General features: G+C 32.7%; 1 protein-coding gene across 3 annotated transcripts in view; it reads left to right on the forward strand.

Annotated features, from left to right (window-relative positions):
* The window catches only part of LOC106101562 (inositol-trisphosphate 3-kinase B), a 91627-nt gene that overhangs the window by 11693 nt on the left and 58198 nt on the right, over positions 1-21736 (forward strand). For 2 of the 3 annotated variants that reach the window (XM_013280820.1, XM_013280821.1), the window contains exon 1: positions 18052-18226. Coding sequence is in view for 1 of the 3 variants with exons in the window: in XM_013280816.1 (XP_013136270.1) it covers positions 2852-3565 (714 nt within the window). In the remaining 2 variants the exon portion in view is untranslated. Of the gene's footprint in view, positions 1-2264; positions 2315-2846; positions 3566-18051; positions 18227-21736 lie in introns of those variants that run through there. The other variant, XM_013280816.1, reaches the window with a different exon arrangement.

Consider the following 21736-nt stretch of genomic DNA (forward strand, 5'->3'; position numbering starts at 1 on the left):
TTTAGCAGTTTAGGCTACAATATCTAACAAGCATTTATCCATCCAAACTTTAACATTCATAATAATAGTATTTTTAAAAGGGTTTTAAAATCGATTATATTACTCAAGTGGAGTTAGTTTACAGCTGTAGGTGTAAATGGATATTATATAACCATATGTAAATTACTACTTTTTACTTTAAATTCTCTACTAAATAACAGAATGCTGTTCAATTTACCAACACTTACTAGTTTCAAAAACGTGACCTTTTGATGTTTACACCTTACCAATATAATGACGCCTTAACAAATTTAACTCTTGGATGCGGTACTGAATTAACTTGAGTTAAACAAGCCATGAGTGGGGTAACATTTTTTATTACAAATACCTTTTATTAAGGACTTTCCTGTCTGGTGTTTCATCTTTGATATTACGATAGGTTATAGTGGACATTACATTGAAGGTAAAATTTATCTGGTGTGTGCAATAATTTCAAATAGTTATATTAATATGGAAATATGTAGTACATAGTTGTTAATGTTGATAATATACCCACGTACTTGTACTATTCGTGTATGCGGGTGCAATGCATAAAATATCAAAGCATAGGTCATAGGAATATTTAAATGTTAGATTCTGCAAATCCTTCGCATACTAAAGTAAGGCGTCTCTATTATTTCGTTTAGTTTATTTTGTTATCTAAATTATTTTAATATAGTAATCATGATAAATAAAGATATTATCAAATAATTTTAGATAACGTTGATACTATCAAAGTCAAAATTTATCCAACGTCTTTTGTATTAATTACTCGGTTATTTATAACTGGCTGTTGCTCGCGACTTCACCTGCGTGAAATATAAAAAATATAGTCTATATTACTGAGTGATAACGTAGCTTTTTAATGGAGCAAGAATTTTTGAAATCGGTCCATTAGTTTCGGAGTTATTTCGATACGTACAAAAATCCAAAATCCCAAAATGCTAATCTTTCCTCTTTATAATAATAGTAGAGATAATATCTGATCTACCCAAAATGTGTTTTTTTTTCGTAGATGCGTTGACGACTCTACATTTAGCTCGAAGGCTCCTAAAATCTCAACTTATCGGTTTATATGGAATTTGTTTTTCACATTGTAATGTACACTTGCATATACGTATTAAAATCATGCACGTTTGCCTTGCGTATCAATTCGTTCCACATTTTGAAATCTAATAAATCGTGTGTAAATCATAAATTCTATATTTCGTAACTATATGGAAACTTTATTCACAGAGTTGAGATTGTATAATAATGCTATAGAAAACTCTAATAGCAACCTCCATAGAGCAAAAGTAAACGTAATCTATACTATTATAATAAAGTGTAAACACAGACTTCTTTGTTACCTAAGATGTCAGCAATTACAGCATATTTTTGAATAATTCTTTTTTCAATAAAAAACCCCACACTTACGTCACGCTTTAGGCTATATATTTTCACGCCATTAAACTTAGGGGGTAAATGTTTTGGATAAAAACCCTAATGTGGAAAAGAGACCATAAGTTGCTGTCAACATCAAAGAAGCAAGGTTTCCATGGTTTGTCATCGTCATGTCATTTTGACATTTGCAATTGATAATTTGACACATGTAAATAATAAAATTAGATTTTCATAATATTATGCGGATGAAGTCGCACGGGAACAGCTAGTAATTAAAATATTTATAGAGCTTTTAATGAATATTTTAACTTCAACTTTTAATTCTTGCAGGCGATTCTACTTTAGTTGCAACTTATTACAGTTGTTTTTTTTTTATATTATAAGGAGCAAGCTGCTACCTGAATCCGCCGAAATGGCGAAGCGACCGTTGTCCATAGATATGCGCAATTACAGATGCGTTACCTACCCTTAATCGAGGAAAGAGAAGACTCACATAACCAGGGTATTTTCCCTTTCTATGCGTCTCTTCCGCCGTCAAATCCACTTTTCCTTTCCATCCTTCCCTCTTAAGAAAAGGGTGGAAAGGAAAAGGGACTAAAACTAGGCCTCCGGCACCACACTCATCAGACTGTACGCGGAATTGCTCCCACTTCACGCATGTCTTCTGTGTGGTCGTGGTAATGCACCAGACGAGCCGGTCCATTCGTGTGAAGATGTTAAGGCGGGCTAGAGTCGTAGACGACTGTTAAATTTATGTCATCATCATTCTAAAAGAACAAGGAAAATACTAATAATAAATATGATGCCTAATGTCTTTGCCTTATTCTATTTGTTTATATTAATATTAGTTTTCTTTGTTTTAGTTACTATGAAATGTTAACTGACGGTTCAGCAACGAAGTGACGTAATACAGGTAACAATAGATTTTAAATATAATGTGTTAGACATAATATGCACAATTATCATAATTTGTAAACATTCATCTACAAAGAGCGCATGTTTTGTATTCGTTATTTATACAGTGACCTATTTCAAGTCTCGGCACATGTTCGTGCTTTTGTCTCTAAGCTAATGAATGGAAAAATTTTGTGACATCAATACGAGAAACAAAAAAATCATGCTCCGTTTTTGAAGCGAAATCAAGGTGCATATTAAATTGTTTAATTTTAGTTTATAATTTTAATCAAATTTACCAAGAATGACAATTGAAGGTAGAATTCGAAATTATAGATTTTAATAATGTAATTAAATTTATGTTTTATAAAATAAACCTATCTGTTTTTAACATAAAACGTATTTCATGAAATTAGATGGGAGATGTTATTAATTTAATTTTGATATTAAAAATGATACGAAGAATTAGTTAAGTTTTAATTGTAGTTCGAATACTGTCATTTGTTTATTTACATTTATCGAGTAAACAGTTTGTGTATGTATGTATCCAGGAACAATGCCGCGCCTAGAACCTCCGGAGGACTTTCGCCGCGTGCTGCGCGAGAAAGCCCTCAACCACAGCCTGTTCTACCTGAAGCTGAGCGCGGGTGTGGAGCCGGAGAAGGCGCGGGCCGCGGCGCCGGCGCAGTCTCATGCGCAACGCCGCGCTAGTGCCAGTGGGCTCGTGAGCGCGGCCACGCACGCGCGTCTCCGGCACGCCCAGCCGCGCGTCTCCGAACTCCTGCGCCGTTTCGAACCTGCGCCCATGCAGTATCTGCGCATTCCGCGCGCCGCCACCCCGCCCGAGGACATCACCTCTTCGGACGACGATGACCGCGCGGCGGTACGGCGCCGCAGCCGTGACTTAAGTGACGACTCCGCCGTGGAGCTGGAGCCGAGGCCGCGACGACACTCGCACCCGCGCGACCTGACGCCGCCGCCCGGCGCGCCCTCGCCGCGTCGCGAGCGTACTTTAGTGGAGGCGCATGTGGTGCAGCTAGGGCGGCGCGGCAGCGAGGGCAGTGACGGTAGCGAGGCGCGTGGCCGCTGCGTACGTACACCCAGTGTCGTCGTCAGCGACTATTCGGATGGCGTGGTGGTGGGCGCGAGTGCAGAGGAGGCGGCCTGGCTGCGTGCGCGCTCGTTGTCGGCAGATTCCGCCTGCTCCTCCTGCTCCACACTCTCCAGCCGGGACGACGAGGAGTTCGAGCCCCCAACGCTACCTAAAAAGGTAAGATTTCGATTATTTTGTTTACATTTTTTCTTATTTTAATGTCACCTTGCAGCTTAATGACAATATAAGCTCTACATCTTATCATTCATATTTTCAAAAATATTTATAAAACATTGATAAATCTGTAGACAATACAGAAATGAGAGATAGTAAATAGCAAGGCAAGTCATCAATATCTTGCAAATATTTATTTAGAAGACGAAAGATTGTATGAGCGACGCATTCAGTTGATTTAAGAAAAGCTGCGCACGTTTCTTCATGAGTTGAAGTTAATTTATTACCATACAAACACGTTTTGTTGTTTTTACATTTACGTAGTGTTTACAATATGGTAATCAACAAATTATACAATCATATTAAACGTATAAAAGCACGTGTTCATGGATCTAATAACACGTATTAATTATTCATTCTGCTAGACAGATGCCATTCTAGTTGTTGATGTTTGCAGCTGATGTTTGTTGCACTAGTTTTTGTACCATGCAAGGGTTTGTTTTTAACAAATTCTTGTACATTAAAAACATTTATGAATCCTTTTAAAAATCATATGGAAAATAGAATACGATTTTTTTGTCCCAACGACAATCAAATGTTTTTATTACGTAATGCTTTGAAGGGGTTAAGGAACCGAAAAACCGAACACTCTTTTTTTGACGGAAATTTAGTGAGCTTCAAAAGAACCTTTCAACTTATAGTCTATGAGCAGTTCTTGCAATACTAATAATACCAAACTACTGCTTGTTTCTTTGTCATCTTTCGGGTTAAAAAGTCTACAAAGACTTGTCATTTGTATTGTGACAAATGACAGTCAGTGAAAGTGGGATCGCAACGTATCCGACAAGTGGACAATGTAAATTAATTCCACGTCCATTACTTTTATCGGCAGCGTCCGTGACGTCAACGCGGTCCCGAACCGGTTGTCCTGTTTGTTGTACCATAATGCTTCAGTTTCCACGTTGAAATATAAAACTTATCTATAGATTAATACAATTGCATAAAATTAAAACGTAAAAAAATTTTCGATTTGTCTTATTTTGTCTTCACAAAACAATGTTTTTTAAATAATTTGCATACTTTAGCAAGAAGTACTACGTATTGTAAGATCGTATACATATTTACAATTCTATTCTTTTCATAAGTTTGGGTAGTACTCATAAAAACCGTTTATGTTACCAACATAATGTCAACTTTATTGCCACTAAAACGCATTTATGTTTATTGTTTTGTTATCAGAAATCACAGGACGTTAAACGAGTGTTATTCCGTAACAAATATTTCCATTGAAACGTTATCATGGGTTCGGTATAACATGAATCCCGTGCCATCGGGACAGCGCAGGAAGCTGACATCCGTCAAAATGTGCACTATATGCCACTCTCCGCGTTAACTGGACCGAGACACGCATAAATGATTCTGTTCCGGTGTTTTTGTGAAATGACCGGCTTTCGTAATTACTGGAAGTTTTTTTTAATACTAGTAGATTATTGTTAATCTTACTAATATTATAAATGCGAAAGTTTAGATGGATGTATGGATATTTGTTAGAGTTTGAAGCCTAAACGGATAAACGGATCTCGATGAAATTTCGCATAGATGTAGGAGATAGTATGGAAGACCACATAGGCTACTTACTTTTTTTTTTTTAATTCCACGCGGACGGAGTCGCGGGCGAAAGCTAGTTTACTGATATTTCTTTTAACCCTTCCAACTAAGCTCTAGGCTTGTGCTAGCTTCACGACAATAGTCGAATGACGGGAATCAAACCATCAACCGCAATATCGGTAGTACGGACTACCCCAAACTATTAGACTATTGGCGCTTTCGTATTTAGCGACTTTAATTGGCAATTAAAGGGGACCCTTAGTGTAAATCCCTGAGGGCGACAGTTAGTCGGTTATGATACATTAGTAAGTAGTAACATCGATTAGTTAAGATGTAATGAAAATCTGATATATCCTTTGGCTAAACTAACAAAGTTGCTAGGAAATTTCTACCGGTGTTTCCACTTTTAAATATTGTTTTGTTTGTGGTATTGCAACGTATTTGTTCAGTTTGTTTACAATGAGTCTAAACAAATCAGCTAACATCCAAGTAACTAAACACAAAACATTTTTTATCAGTGAGTTCCAATAGGTGCAGAATGTTTATTTTATCTTGTTTATAAGGACAATATTCTTGGAAAGGAATATAATATAACAACCTATGGACAATGTATATTTCTTCTTACGATGCCTCTCCGACTAGCGAAGGTTGGCGGTCAGTTTTCCAAATTTGACTCTGTCTTTTGCGAGGCGAAACAGTTTATTAGATATGTACAAACAGTTAATTAGAACGAAAATATTTTTATTAGAATACATCATCTATTTGTGGACGTACAAACAAATAAATGTGACTATCGTCACAAGTTTGTCAAAGTAATTAACAAAAGCTATTTAAGCAGGACTTATTGTCAACTTGTGATGTACAGTCAACATCAAAAGTAGGATTAATGTTGATTGTACAAACGCACTTAAGTTAATAGGGCGAAGAACACACTAGCGATTCTAACGATTAGTCAATAAACTAATCGTTTTATGGTATGCAATTTTACTATTTTTAATTAAAAATAATTGATAAATTAAGGCTAATCTATAGTAATCACCAGCTCACTATATGTCCCCATCGAGGGGCTCGGAGCCTGCCCTGCCTAGTCACCCCTGCCCTGGAGTAAGGAGTGACTAGGCCATAGTCAACCACGCTGGTCAATTGCTGGTTGGTTGCTTTCACACATATCTTTAAATTTCTTCGCCGATATGTACAGGCATCACGATGTTTTCCTTCGCCGTAAGAACCACGGGTAAATTATGTACATATGAAATTCTAAAATTCAGTTGGTAGGTACATGGCGGGATTTGAACCCGAGGTCTGTAGATTACAAGTCTAGTGCTTAAACCACTTACCCACCGACGTTCTTATTTTATAATACATTTTACTTACATATATACATTACTTATACTATACATTTCATGATCGTATACATTTAGGTCCTGTAGTAGGTTGCGCTGTCACAGGAGCCAATCCCTTCCCCATTAGGTTATTACAAAAAATGAATACATAGAGAAAAGAAATACATTACAATATCAGTGACTATATTTATGTAGAACGATGATGCAATTGAAAATAAAATCGATAGTGCGTTGTGACCTTTAGCTTAACAAAGCGTAACTAAAGCCACTAAAGCGTTTAGAGGCAATGTAAATTTGTTCATATCTGCCGGTGTCACAGCAGATCCATCTCATGGACGGCGATGACGTCAATTCTTTAACACAGTTTCGCTTTAATTAAACCGCTTTAAGCATTCAATTGCTTTTTATTATGTTTTTTTGTCGGATAGATTATGATTTGTAATAAATGGAAGATTTATTGATTTTAAAATTAAATTTGACAGTTTAACGTTATATTTGATGTAAGAATGTTTGAAATAAATTGTGAAAATTAAATAAAGCTGAAGTTATCGAAATTGCTTTATTACTAGTAAAAAAAATGCTTGTTTTTTATCTATACTAATATTATAAAGAGAAAAGATTTTCATTTTTGTATGTATTGAAATAACTCAAAAACTACTGGGCCGGTTTAAAAAAAATTCATACAACATCAAAAAGCTACGTTATCAGTGAGTAACATATGCAAAACGAGTATATTTTTATTTCGTAGTATTTATTTTTTAGTCGTATTTATTAAAATAGACAGACGTTTCAAAATGGTCCACCTGTTGGGTCGATAAGGAGTAGTTTTCCTTAAGTCATAAATTATTTTTAAACAAGATATTTATTTTTAATGTTATTAATACATTATCGCGTAATATCTTTGGTTGTCATAATTTAATTTATCATTTAAAATTATTAAGCCTATATAATAGCGAGTGTATTATGTTGTTAAGTTAGTAAAGTTATTACTAAAGTGAAGCAAGTTGGTATACGATTGTACGTAATTGAATTTTTCTTTTCTATTTGGATGTATTTTGCTATTCTATTGTTTACTCGTAATTATCGATTGAAAAGATGGTAGTTTTTTGTTTGTTGTCTAATGTAGGTTTATGGTTATGTTGATGTGACCTATAATAACGTAACGTCGAAGTCGATTTTTACTTTACCGAGATGTAATCGACTTTCTCTGATTGAATCGTATATAATACTAGCTGTTCTCGTGCGGCTTAATCCGCATAAAATTATAAAAACTTTATTTTATTCTTTACATTATTCAAATTCTCAATTGCAAATGTCAAAATTACCGTTACCATAATAACCTTGCTTCCTTAATGTTGGCAGCTTATAGTTTACGGTCCCTTTCCCACATAAAGGTTTTGTCCAATTTATTTATTCCCCTAAGTTTGATAGCGTGAAAATATCTAGCCTAAAGCGTGACGCAAGTGTAGGATTTTTCATTTTAAATGAGGAATTATTAAAAAATATGCAGTGATTGCTGATGTCCTGCGCCACAAAGTGGTGTGTGTTTGTGCTTTATTATGGGGGTACAGTCTTTCGAAAATATTATACATACATATTAGTAACAGGGGGTTTCTTTCAATATTTCATTAATTATTCTTACGTGACCGTTGAAAATTGTCGCCTTAAGAATGCTATTGTTAGATTGTTATCAGACAATAGAAGTATGTGTGTAAGTTACATAAATCAATGATAACAATCACAAAAACGATGCATGAGATGTTTAGTTAGTAAACAGTTAATTGGTAGGTACGTAAGGAAACAATGGCTTGTTATGGTTACTGTTTCCTGCAGTAGTAAACCGATAGTTTAATTTTTTTTATATGCCCGTCCCCGCCATTGACGTCAACCGACCGGTCGGAGGCGCGTGTGTGTGTTGTGTGGGCTGCACAGGGCCGTATCAACCAATAAACATTTTCGTATTTATCATATTTATATAAATTAAAAAGTTTAAATATTATTTGTTACTAGGTGACTAAAACGGCTGAACGGATGTCTATAAAATTTGGCAAAGATGTAAAACGTAGTGTGGAAGAAAACATACATACTGCAATTTTTAATTCTAAAAACCTAGATGTTATGTTTGATTCGAACTCACAAAAACCTGTTGAATAGGCCACACCATTACCATAAGTCTCATCTTTTTTAATAACGTATTTACTATCTTCATACACTCAATATTCTATTGGTTATTATTGAAATTTTAGCAGCACTAATTTAATTCAACATATCTCTGTTATCTATCTTCTATCTCGTTCCTACGTCAACGATTTCTTTTTCTTTTATTTAAATACCCGTAGATGTAATTACTCGTAGTAAGAAATCAATATAATTATAGTTATTTACTTCATCATTGACCGTTTAATTAGTTTTTTCTCACGTTGTCTTCAACGCTTTAAATACAACGATTGGTGTTAGTGTTGAGTTTACTTAATTAAAAAAATATAACAGCATGTTTCAATAAAATCAATACGTATATCGATTAAATACGAAAAGTTAATTAAAATAAAAATTTATTTTTTATTTTATTAAAATAAATTAAGAGCACAACCCTAGCGTGAGGATTTAGGTACAGTTTCGAACTAAACAGGGCATGCATAGACGTTGCAGTTATTATTTAAATTTTTTTAAGTAACATGTGAAATAAAAATTGTAATCGTTTAAAAGAATTGTAATTAACATTAAAAAAATTATGTCATTGTATATTTTTAACTAAAATTAATTGCTACTATTAACCTAAAAAAACTTGTGACAAAAACGAGTTGTGTGAAAATATGTTAATACTCTTTGTCATCTATTGAGAGCGCGCGCACACCTTCGACTAAATTATCGCACAACTGTTCAGTCGAGCTTTGATTTCTATGATTTTATATGGAGGTGCACACATTATTTACTTTTTATTTAATTTGTTACGAAACAATTGACAATCGCGCAATAGTTGTGCCATAATTTATTTTTTAAACATTAACTGAATGAGTGTACAAAGTATTTAGGTACTAGGAAAGTGTAAAAGGTACGAGTATGTGTTAAATTATTGTGGACATTTCGCTGTTTGCCTGACTTCATGTTATATACCGCAACAGATCGGGTGTTTTTAATGTGTTGTTATGTTTGTGTGGGTGTTGCGTGCTCAGGCGTGCATCGCGTTTATGTCCGACTACTCTCATTATTTTTTATTACCGACGCTATAGGATAATATTCCTATGTATACACAAATCCGTCTACATATACTATTAATATTTAAACCAAATTTTACATATGTTTTATTCATTTTCATGAGGAAACATCGCAGTGTGTACATAGCTGAAGAACTTCAGTTGTAAAGCCAATCCACACATTTTATTCAATACATTATTTTGGTTCCATGTTATATTAAGAACATGGTATGTAGTTATTATACCGAAATTCAATTCCACTTAATCACACTTATGAATTGACAATTAAATTATTTTCCTATTAACTTTTGACGTCAATGTTTCATTATTTAATAACGAGCTTCTTCCCTTTTAGAGTAAAGGGATTTTCCTATATTATAAACTAGCTGTTCGCCGGCGGCTTCACCCGCACGAAATTATAAACTTATTGTTTGTTTGTCAAATTCTCAATTGCAAATGTGAAAATACCAATTACCTTACTATGGCAATCTTGCTTCCTTGATGTTGGCAGCAACTTATGGTCTCTTTCCCGCAATAGGGTTTTTATCCAAAATATTTACCCCTAAGTTTAATGGCGTGAAAATATATAGCCTAAAGCGTGACGTAAGTGTAGGGATTTTTATTAAAAAAAGAGTTATTCAAAAATATACTGTAATTGCTGACATCTTAGGCAACAAAGAAGTATGTGTTTACGCTTTATTATAATAGTATAGATTGTTAAATATATAAAATGAGGATATAGGAATAAGAGCCAATGTTTGTGTTCTATCAGTTTCCAAACAGGAGGTGTTCTAAAAAGACGTCAGGCATTGTGTCAAATGAAATCTAAATAAAAAAATCTACCCATAATTACACGTTATTTTCCATAAAAAAAGAAAAAAACCTATTATAAACTTTATTTTCCAATCCTGTCTGAAATCTCATGTTATTTTATCTAGCCTTTTGACAATTTCTCAGTTATTTCGACTTAGCTCTTGCAACGCATATCGGTCACCACCAACCACAAATATGCGTGAGTTTCGTAGAAATATTTCGTAACGTCATCTATAGTAAACTAACTAAAGTATTTTATCTGTGTGGCCTTTGTAAATTATATTTCATTTTCAGAAGCTAAAGTTTACATTTTTTAATCTATTCTACCAGTGCTATATGGAATAACTAAGTTATATGTTAACAAAGTCCAAGTATCGTTGGCGAGGACTCTTGGTTGTCAATATTTTAAATTTTATAGTATGTTATCGTCACTTTAACGACCACATTATGTTATAGACGTCATACACATTTATCTAACTACAATGTTTTATTCTATGTTTTATTACCGCCGTCAATGTTTTACATATAATAAAAGAGATTTATAAACTTGTACAATCGACTTCGACGCAAACAATTTGCGTAGAAGAAACATTACATTGCAATTGGGTTTATTGTTTAGTTGTTTACACATGAAATTGGTAGTTAACAAGTCAGCGTTTTTTTTTTTAATATAAGGTGGCAAACGAGCAAGCGGCCACCTGAATCCACCGAAATGGAAAGGTACCGCTGCCCATAATCATCCGCAATTGCAGATGCGTTGCCTTGTCTTCATTGACGGAGAAGGAGGATCACATAAAGAGGACATTTCCCCTTCCTATGCGTCTCCTCCACCGTCAAATCCGCTTTTCCTTCCCATCCTTTCCTTTTAAGAAAAGGGTGGAAAGGGAAAGGGACAAAAATTAGGCCGTGTTATTATTGTTTCTTAAAAGAAGAACAGTAATTTTCATTATATATTTAAATATAAGAGTCAAATAGTATTGGTAAAACAATTAAGAAATTGATTTTCTCCGTCCCATTTAACTGGGAACAATAGTAATCGTGGTAGGAACACTTTTACTTGTGCATGTTTCAAAGTATAAATCACATAGAGTTATCTCATGTAATAATTTCACAACTTCGTCGCTTTCTGAAGAATTAATTTGTCATCATCATCATCATCCACTTGCTCTTATCCCTTACGGAGCGTCGGCACAGTATGTGCTGCTCTTCCATACATCTCTATCAGCCGTCATATCTGATTCCACTCAATAATTTAAATCACTGAAGAATTAATTTGTATAAAATATTAATAGTTTAGTTTATTTTCTACTAACACATAGGCACATGTATTTATTAGTAACTTGCAAAAACATTCTAGCTAATAATTTTAAGGCACTATTCGTAATTTTTGTAAATTAACTAAGACAAATGTTATATCGTATTTGCAAGTTACTAAATAATAACCATCTTTCGTAACAGGTCGCTCAGGATGCCTTAAATCCCCTGAATTTTGTATGAGAGAATTAAAAAGTAAAATTGCTTGTTCCAGATCATAAGCACCGAATGACGGGCACATTTGGCGTCCTGAGCGACCTGCGGGGTGCGGCGGGGAGCGGCAGGACCTGCAAAAGCCAAAAGTCGATCGTCGGAGAGTCAATTGAATACTTCAACGCGTTGGAAGCCAAACTTATGAACTTGTATTCTTCGTATACTAAGTATAGTGTGAAGATAATTTTTAGAAAATCTACCTATTCAAAAATTGTTAAATTTACCTATCTTTAACAAGAAATTGTTTCTTGAGTGATTTATATAAATTTACAATTAAATTTAATGCTTGCATTTTTACTCAGAGACGAATCCTGAGTATTAAAAAACAAGACGACATTTAATGTCTTATACTCCTTACTGTTTAATTAGTAAAATTATTTTATTATACCTTATTATTGATTTAAATGAATAACATAATTTATTACAATAAATAAAAAAAATGTCAATTTATGTTTACGCTAATTAAAACAAGCATTGTATTGTTGAATCTTTTAAAACTGTATCTTTGTCTTTGTTCGCTCTTTAACGCCCTCTATGTTTTTTTTGTTAAATTCAATGAAGCGGATATGTTTTTGTTGTTCTTAAATTGCAACTTCCGTGGGATTTGTACGGATACGATTGTTCTTTGATGCGTCAGTAATCTTTGATATGTTTGTAAGAAAATCCTGTACATTTTTAATGACTATAATGTTCCTTAAGTTTACTTGTACGTGTGTAGTGTTATTCCATTTTTATTTATTGAATGTTAAAATTAAATTAACTGCATCTTAGGGAAATTGTTAATTAACTTAACATGGCCCTAATTTTGGTTTAAAGTGATTTTTTAACTAGTTTCAAGATATTTTAATGATTTTGCAAATGAACCTATTCTTTCAGTATTTTATAGATTTAATTCCTTTAAAATATTATAGTTTATTTATTAATCTAATATTTATTTTAGTAATCTTCTATCTACAAAGTGCAATTACTTAGAAATAAGATTAGATTTAATAATTACCTTAAGAATGTTTTACTCTGTCTCATTTTGATACATCTTTATAAATGTTAAAATTTTACTTATCCTGAAGTACGATTTAACAAAAGCAATATAAAGTTACGATTCTCACTATATTTAAATAATTATTATTTTAAGTAATAAGTTAGGACTACCATACAAGGACCTTTTCAAACAATCGGCCAGGTCGTATGACAGAAAGCTTTTTATTATAGCGTTTTTAAACTACGGTTGGTTTATTATAGGCAGCTTTCAATACTGATGGCTTGAAATAATCCGTGTATGTCAGCCCTTAGGATTTTAGAATTTCTATGATTACTCTACGGTTTAAGTATTTACCAATAAAGTATTATTTTGTAGATTTTCTTAGTACATTCCTTTTTCTCAGTGATTTCTTTGCATCTTAGTATAATTTAATTATTTAAACAATCAAGAATAACAAAGAATATTACATATCAATTATTATTTTTAGATTTTAGCATTTGTTTTGAATGTAAAATGAATATTTGTGTTAATTATATATAATTGTAATTTATAGTTTATTTTTAATTTTTATTTCCAGCATATTTTTTGGGCGGCTGAATTGTGGCGTTGATCGATCTAGTAAAAAGAACTTTACCAAATTATTTCTTGCCTTATTAAGCGATTGTTTTTGTTAATTTTTATTGTTATTCATGAATGGTTGTTGAGATTAATATTAATACATTATAGATTATAACCTGTTATCGACTTTACGTTGACAATTAATGACATTTAGTGACGTCAAAAAACCTGATTGTTTACCATTTCTAACGTTATAACGTAATTTGTTATAATGCACGTTATTAATACATGTATGTATGCTGAATAAATTTTTATTGATCGTTTACGTAAGTTGTTTGTTTTACATATCTGTCGTATATTTTACAAGGCAAAATATTTAAATACACAATTTAGACATTTTTGTTTCGAATTTAAAACGTGTAGCCCACATTTTTTGAATATACAAAAGAAATCTTCCCTTAAATATTTTTGTTATCAGTTACCTCTAAATAGTTAAGATGAATTTTAACTGTTATTTAATACTAAAAATGTAAAATGTTGTCAACAATATTATGGTGCCTTCCAAATTTTAATAGCAATGATAACTTTTATTTGTTTTGCTTTATCAAATTGCTCAGGCATCGACAATCTTTCATGAGCTGGTAGGTTTTAGTTTTGTGATGGTTTTAATTTCCATTTTTGTGTCCGTGGGTTTAACATTTATTGAAATTCACTTTAATGTGTAGTTTTCCATCGAATACTGATTGATTCAACTCAGTAAGGTGCAAGGCGGAGGTTGAAAACAATATTGGCGGGAGATATACGACGTGTCAGCAGTTGATTTATTCTCGAGCGCGAAAACCTCTGTAGTGTTTCTTAAATATGGAGATGGCTTCGGAAAATATTTTGTGAGATAGTCTTAAAGCGGCTTAAAACTTTCTAACGGTTTGATTATGCTTAAAATATTATGACACTAGCGTTGGACCGCGACTCCGTCCGCATGGAATTAAAAAACACAAACGAGTAGCCTATGTGTTCTTCCAGACTATCCTCTATGTCTTTACCAAATTTTATCAGAATTAGTTCAGCCATTTAGGCTACAAACTCTAACAAACATCCATCCATTCATCCATCTATTTAAACTTTCGCATTTGTAATATTAGTATTGTTATGATATAAGCATTTTTAATAAGTTTGTAAATGAATTAATGAAGATAAAATCAAAACCAATCAATTGGCATGTCATGAAATTTACTTTTCCGTACTTTGTTAGCTTCTCGTAAATCGTGGATTATTCGATGCCAAGATATTTGGATATTTCGTTCAGCTGCATAAAATTGTCAAGTTGGGTAATTAATTAATATGTTGGACGCGATACACGAGCTTGGTGCTTAATGGACCCGGTCTACTTGTAGCTCCTTTTATAATGCACCACTTTATTACATTTTACGGCCATTCGCAAACATAAAGGGACTGATTTAAACCCAAAATGGCGGATACAACTTTCCGTGTTTGTTTATCAAATTTATTTCTCGTTATATTGGTGATTTGCAGTCTGAATATACTTTAGTATATTAATATTTCTGAGTTGAAAAAATGGATTGACTTACAAATTTTGTATCAAATTTTGTATCTTACAAGAGTTTTCAAGAAAGGTTTTGTTGCTGGTATTAGAAACTACTAGTTTCTTTTAAATACTGAACTTTAGATATATGATGTCGGGTAGGTTGTCTACATTTAAAAAGTAATTCGTATCTGGGATTTGTATCTTTAGCGGTTCCCCAAAGATTTCATGTCATTTTGTTATCAAGAAATCATACAAAATCAATGATAGTTATCTTTCTGTCTGTAACTTTGTCACCTAAAATGGCAGGCTTATATCGTATATAGATCATTCTATGAATGCGGAAGAGAAAAGATCGAATACCTTCGTCTAGTCGGACGGCCATTACGGCTTAGTATTACGTTTTCGTCTATAACTAACAAGCTACATCCCGTCTTGTTTCTATTTATCAAATTAACTATTTTACTAATTACTAGCTGTTCCCGTGCGACTTCATTCACATGAAATAATGAAAATTGTTTTATTGTTTACATTTGTCCAATTCAATTGCAAATGTCACAATGACAAACATGACTTGATGACAAAGCATGGCAATTTTGCTTCCTTGATGTTGGCAGCAACTTATGGTCTCTTTCTCACATTAGGGTTTTCATCCAAAATATTTACCCCATAAGTTTATTGGCGTGAAAATATAAAGCCTAAAGCTTGAGGCAAGTGTAGGGCTTTTTATTAAAAAAAAAAGAATTATTCAAAAATATGTTGTAATTGCGGCAACAAATAGGTGTATGTTTACGCTTTATTATAATAGTATAGATAGTATATATAAGTTATATTAGTGTAATAACATAATAGCACAATTGGAACAATAAGTTGCTATGATGATTACCAACCTTAGTTAGAAGAACAACAATTTGTTAGTTATTTAAATCATAACCGTTAAAAAATCAGATGTACAAATAACCTTTTATAAAATGCCCTTTGATTCAATGATTCAAAAAACGTCAGCAAACGTTTGGATAATTAATAAAAATGAAAACAAAATCTTACTTTCTAATTTAAAGTTCAGGGGTCATGCCATTTAAGTTGTCTTATTTTTTTGAATCAGATGTTATTTGGACAGTGACAGCTAGTCAGCCCTTCGCTTGTTTGGTGGTCAAGTGATATTTTACCTTCCGGAACATAAATTATGTTTCAGTAATCACACGGAATTCGGAGAGTCTAACATACTTATCTCATACTAATATTATAAATGCGAAAGTTTAAATGGATGTTTGTTTTAATTTGCGGCTAAAACGACTGAATGGATTTCGATAAAATTTGGTATGGATGTAGAGGATAGTTTGGAAGAATACATAGACTACTTCACTTTTGTTTTTCTTGTTAATTCTACGCGGACAAAGTCGTGCGCGTATGCTAGTAATATTATAAGCGCGAAAGTTTGGATGATTGGTAGATTTTATAGCCTAAACGGCTGAACGGATTTTGATGAACTTTGGTAAAGATGTAGAGGATAGTCTGGAGGAACACATAGATTACTCGCTTTTGTTTTATATAATGTCATCGACAGTATGCGTATTGTTGGTGTTCTATGTACAGGTGTACCAACTGCAGAAATTTATTACAAGTTATCAGTTCCGAAGTTTGCGTATTTTAACAAAATGTAAATTTAAAACTAAAGTATTATGAAACATAGGACGCGAAGTGATCATTGCAACCTTTAATGTTTTTACCAAAAACTATATTTATTTAAATGTCGTTCTTATTAAGTACATTAATTTGTAAAATTGTGTCCAAAAAGCGATTTAAATGAGCGTAACATTGGCGTAAACGTATAATTATGTGAAATTATTTCTTTTTTTATTTGAGCGATATAATGTTCATGTTATGAAAACCAAATTTAACCTGACCTCAATTTCAATGAAGTTAATAAGTGAATGGGAGTAAAAATGAAATTCCAATCCTTCAGCCTTGTCAAAGGGCAGTTCTTTAATTAATGAATGGGAACGAAATGCATGCTTTTCGTAATCCGTTAAGATTTATTACAATATTTTTCACATTTCGTTTATTGTAACAAGGAGATCAGCTATTTTAGCAGTTTGACATTTAAAATGATGAAATTATTGAATAAAACTTGATTTTTTTTACTTTAATTGATTTTAATCCTTACTTAAAACGTATCAACTGCGAGGGTCAAATATGAAGAGATATAATCTGTATTGACTCGTGAAATCAAAACTTTAAAACAAATTTTAAAAATACTCTATGTACGTTCTGAGATTTGGCATATTTGAAGCTTCTTTTACAAATAAATGTGTGTTTGTAAACCTCTGGAAAATAGATTGATTCATCTTAAATATACCATTAGTAATACAGAATTTCATCAATAACTTTGGTTTTTATTATTGCAAATGTCTATAAAGTTTTAATAGTAGTAAAGTTTCTTACAAAAGTTTATCTGATGTCATCATATTGTGATTTTTCTTTTCAAAATTCATGGAAATCGAATGTAGATCCGACTAAGTTTTCGAAGGTATACCTATGCACTAACCACTGAGACACGCGAGTTTATAAATAATGTATACTTTACATTAAAAATCAAGGAGCTCTTAAAACTGTAACAATTCTTATCACAACTAGACGCTACGTCAAGGCTCCAGTATTACAATGAACGCGCGTCACTCACTTCATAAAAGGAATATGTAATTCAGGCCGTTTTACGTATGAAAAACGTAAGCATACACGTGTCGTTATCCTTGAATTGAAAAAAAAAAACGTCTTGATCCCACGAGTATCCATACTTGTTACTTCGTATCATGAATTAATACAGACATAGCCTGCGGACTGGTCGCGAATTGAGCCTGATGTAGCCACTACCTCCCTCAAGGTAGAGACCTCCTAGCCACTAGCCAGTAGCGTATCAACGCGTGAGGCGTTTGCACGTTCGCCACTAGCTATCTTAAATAATATTGAATATTTTCGTAATATTTTTATAAGTAAATTTTAGTGATGTCGAAAATTATCGATTAATCGTGCATCGATGTTACAGTGATTGGTGACAGTGACCTTATGACATAAACAATTAATTATAATAAGTGATAGGTTTGTTAACAAATACACACCATAGAGTACACACTATATTTATATCAATTTTATATCTAAATCATTATTTATTCTGTCAAATGTAATGTATATTTTGATCGATAAATATCTCAATGCACCGTTAGATGAGTAAAATAAATGCGACGCTTGTTTACGAAGTAACGCGTGTCGGATTTCGCGTTATTTGATTTGATGGAAGTTATCTTTGAATCCGATCTCGACGGGTTGTGACGCTAATTGATATATTTTTTTTTATCGATGTTTTAGGTATTCGTATCGATGTTAGCGTATCATTGCTTACAGGTTTATTCCAGCCAGGTTTAATGAAGTTTTAAGTCGATAATTCCCTTTTTTTGCGAATGCGTATTATAATTATTAAATCGTCTGTTATTATTTAAGAATAACTCATTTATTTATATTAGAAAATAAGTTTTAAATTAAGATCAAGCCATATAATTAATGATTTAAATTGCGTCAGTGTGGAATACATTAAATTTTAAGAGAAAGAACAAATTAAAATAAATTTTTAAAATGTTTCTTTTTAACATGAAAATAAAATAGTTTTGTTGAAAAGTATTGGAGTATTGAAGGTAAGACCCTTGTCCTTTACGATTTATTTCAACAATACTTTATTATATTAGGCGATATCAATCAGTTCCCTTAAACGCGTACTGATTGTAATTTATTGAAAAACAAACTAATTGTTATAAAACGAGTGACTACAACTACATACAGAAGTTTGTGCTTTTTGTACAATGTCATCGATAGTTGTTTACTAATCTTCGATAGTTTTTTTTGCTACGGTTGTGTAAATTACTTTGTTGGAAATGTTTTAATTATTTAATAAGTCAATAGATTATTAGAGACATATTTTGTATTGCTATACGAGAATTTCAGTTTTTTTCAAAGATTCAGTTTGTAAGAACTACAGGGCGTTATCCTTTGTTTTTGAACGTTGCTATTGCCGTTTATTTATGTATTTATTCTTAGTCTTTGAACGAATGTATCGGGATAATAATGTAAATCATTGTTTTACCAACCAAATAACAAATCGTATCCACCATCTCGTCTGACATTTCACGACTGAATTTTAAACACAGTTGTTCGTATGACCAATTTATAGGAGAATACGTCGTTGTTGATATTTTATTGATGTGTTTGAAGTACCAAAGAGATCAAGTAAATGTCAGTGATCTATTAGTATTTGAAGAATTAAAAAAATATATAATTAGATCATACTCATACTAATATTATAAAATCGAAAGTTTAGATGGATAGATGGATAGATGGATGTTTGTTAGAGTTTTTAGCCCTAAACGGCTGAGCGGATTTCGATGAAATTTGGTATAGATGTGGAGGACAGTGTGGAAGAACATATAGGCTACTCGCTTTTGTTTATTTATATTCCACGCGGACTAAGTATCTTCGCTAAAATTCTCTTAGAACAGTAAATAATTTATCCTGACTCTGATCCCAAGCATACATACATATATCAGTAAATCGAACTTGTTACAATCTTACTAATATCATAAATGCGTAAATCAGATGGATGGATGTAACCGTTTGCCGCCCAAACGATTGTTGATAACGACGAAATGGCATAGATGTAGAGAGTCTGGAAGAACACATAGGCTTCTTTTGTTTTTTAATTCCACGCAGAGTCGCGAACTAAGCTAGTTAAACAATAATTATCGAAGTCAATTATAAAATTGAATATGTCGAGTTTAAGCTTGCTTGTTTGTACAACGTCACGACAGCCATAACTGTCCATTGTATACGGGAATTTTGGCACAAAAAATATCCAACATTGAAACGTGTACAACATATGTCGAGGGCGCCGACATATTCGCACATACACAAAGTCAGATGTTGCCGAGTTATTTGAACTAAACATGTGCGCCTTTTTAGTTCGCCTTGTATCGGTATATTTATAAAACATAAATTAATAACACAACATATTTCTTCTGTATTCTGATAGAATTTATTACGTTCATTTACGAACGAACGACAGAAATACTTAGACGAAATAATGTGTATTATTATATAATTTGTAATATTACAAACTAGCTTTAATCCGCGACTCTGTCCATACTTTTAATATGGAATTAATCGAAGTGGATTTTATATTTATTTTACATTTTTCGATTCTTTGAGGTAGTATATTAGAGGAAGTTTGAGAGTAGCCCCTGTTGAAAAAATAAGGAGTAAAAGGTAAGTATGGGCATGTTATGAGAAGGGATGAATCGCATGTAACAAGAAGAACGTTAGTTATGAATGTGGAGGGGTATACCGGTAGAGGTAGACCTAGAAAGATATGGATGGATTGCGTGAAAGGTGACATGATCAAAAAGGGAGTGATGAGTAAGATGACGGATGATAGGTTTATTTGGATGACGAAAACCCGGTGCGCCGACTCTGCGGGAGTAGGATAAGGCAGGGGAGATGATGATGATTCTTTAAGGGAGGCGCTAATCCTCGCTACACCTTCTGGCGGTGTCCATGAGAGGTTTTAACGGGAATTTAAATAATAAGTCACCTTTTGCGAAAATTTGATAACAAAATATATCGCTAAGATGGATTTAAACCAAGGACAGTAACAGAATTAATAGAATCTATGTATGTATGTTTGTTGTTTTTAGCTTTTTAATCTTTGCTTATCCGTTTCAGTTAATGAATTATTACACATCGCGCATACGTCTTAAACTGTACTTTAAATGAATAAACATTACTTAGTTAAGTTATCTCCTTCGATAACGAATTACAAATAAAGTAAATTAATTTTAAGTTATATTGCCAGTAAGAGAACTCCATTAATCGGAGATAAGTTAATCTTACATCATTATTACGGGCACTTATTTACAATTAAGCTCCGATATCGCGAGAACACACAAGAACGAAAATAAGCAATCAATATAACGTGTAGAGATAAAGTTTTAGTGTGGACTTCTACTGCTGTAACAGCTTTGTTATATTTCATAGAGTAAAAATCCGGAAAACTTCATAATATCAAATGACCATTAACGAAAAAAGATAAAGAAAGCAGTAATTAAAAGTGAAAAGTTGGTCTTAAGCATTTATCTACTAAGGGAGATTTATAATAATATTAGCTTTCGCCCGCGGCTCCGTCTTAGTGGAATTAAAAAACAAAAATGTCTTAAGTGTTCGTATGAGATCCGGTTAGCAGTTTAGGCTACAAACTCTAGCAAACATCCATCCATCAAAACCTTTGCATTTATAATATTGGTAAGATTTATCTCTAATAAAGGTCGTTTACAATAATTTGTGTTTCCAAAAGATTTTTTTTCTTCAGTAAAATAATATACGGTAATACGGTAACCTTTTGGAACATATAAGCTTTAAGAAATAACGATGCAGATAAGCGATGCAATTTAATTCTCGATTTCATTATTATAAAGTATAAAATTTTATTTCATTATTCCGCTCACATCCAAGTTTGCCTTTAAAAAGAGAAATGCTTACTTAAAAGTGTGAAAACTTTTTAACGAACTA

The sequence above is a fragment of the Papilio polytes genome, unplaced genomic scaffold (genome assembly GCF_000836215.1).
Source record: "Papilio polytes unplaced genomic scaffold, Ppol_1.0 DF823980.1, whole genome shotgun sequence".
NCBI classification, from domain to species: Eukaryota; Metazoa; Arthropoda; class Insecta; order Lepidoptera; family Papilionidae; genus Papilio; species Papilio polytes.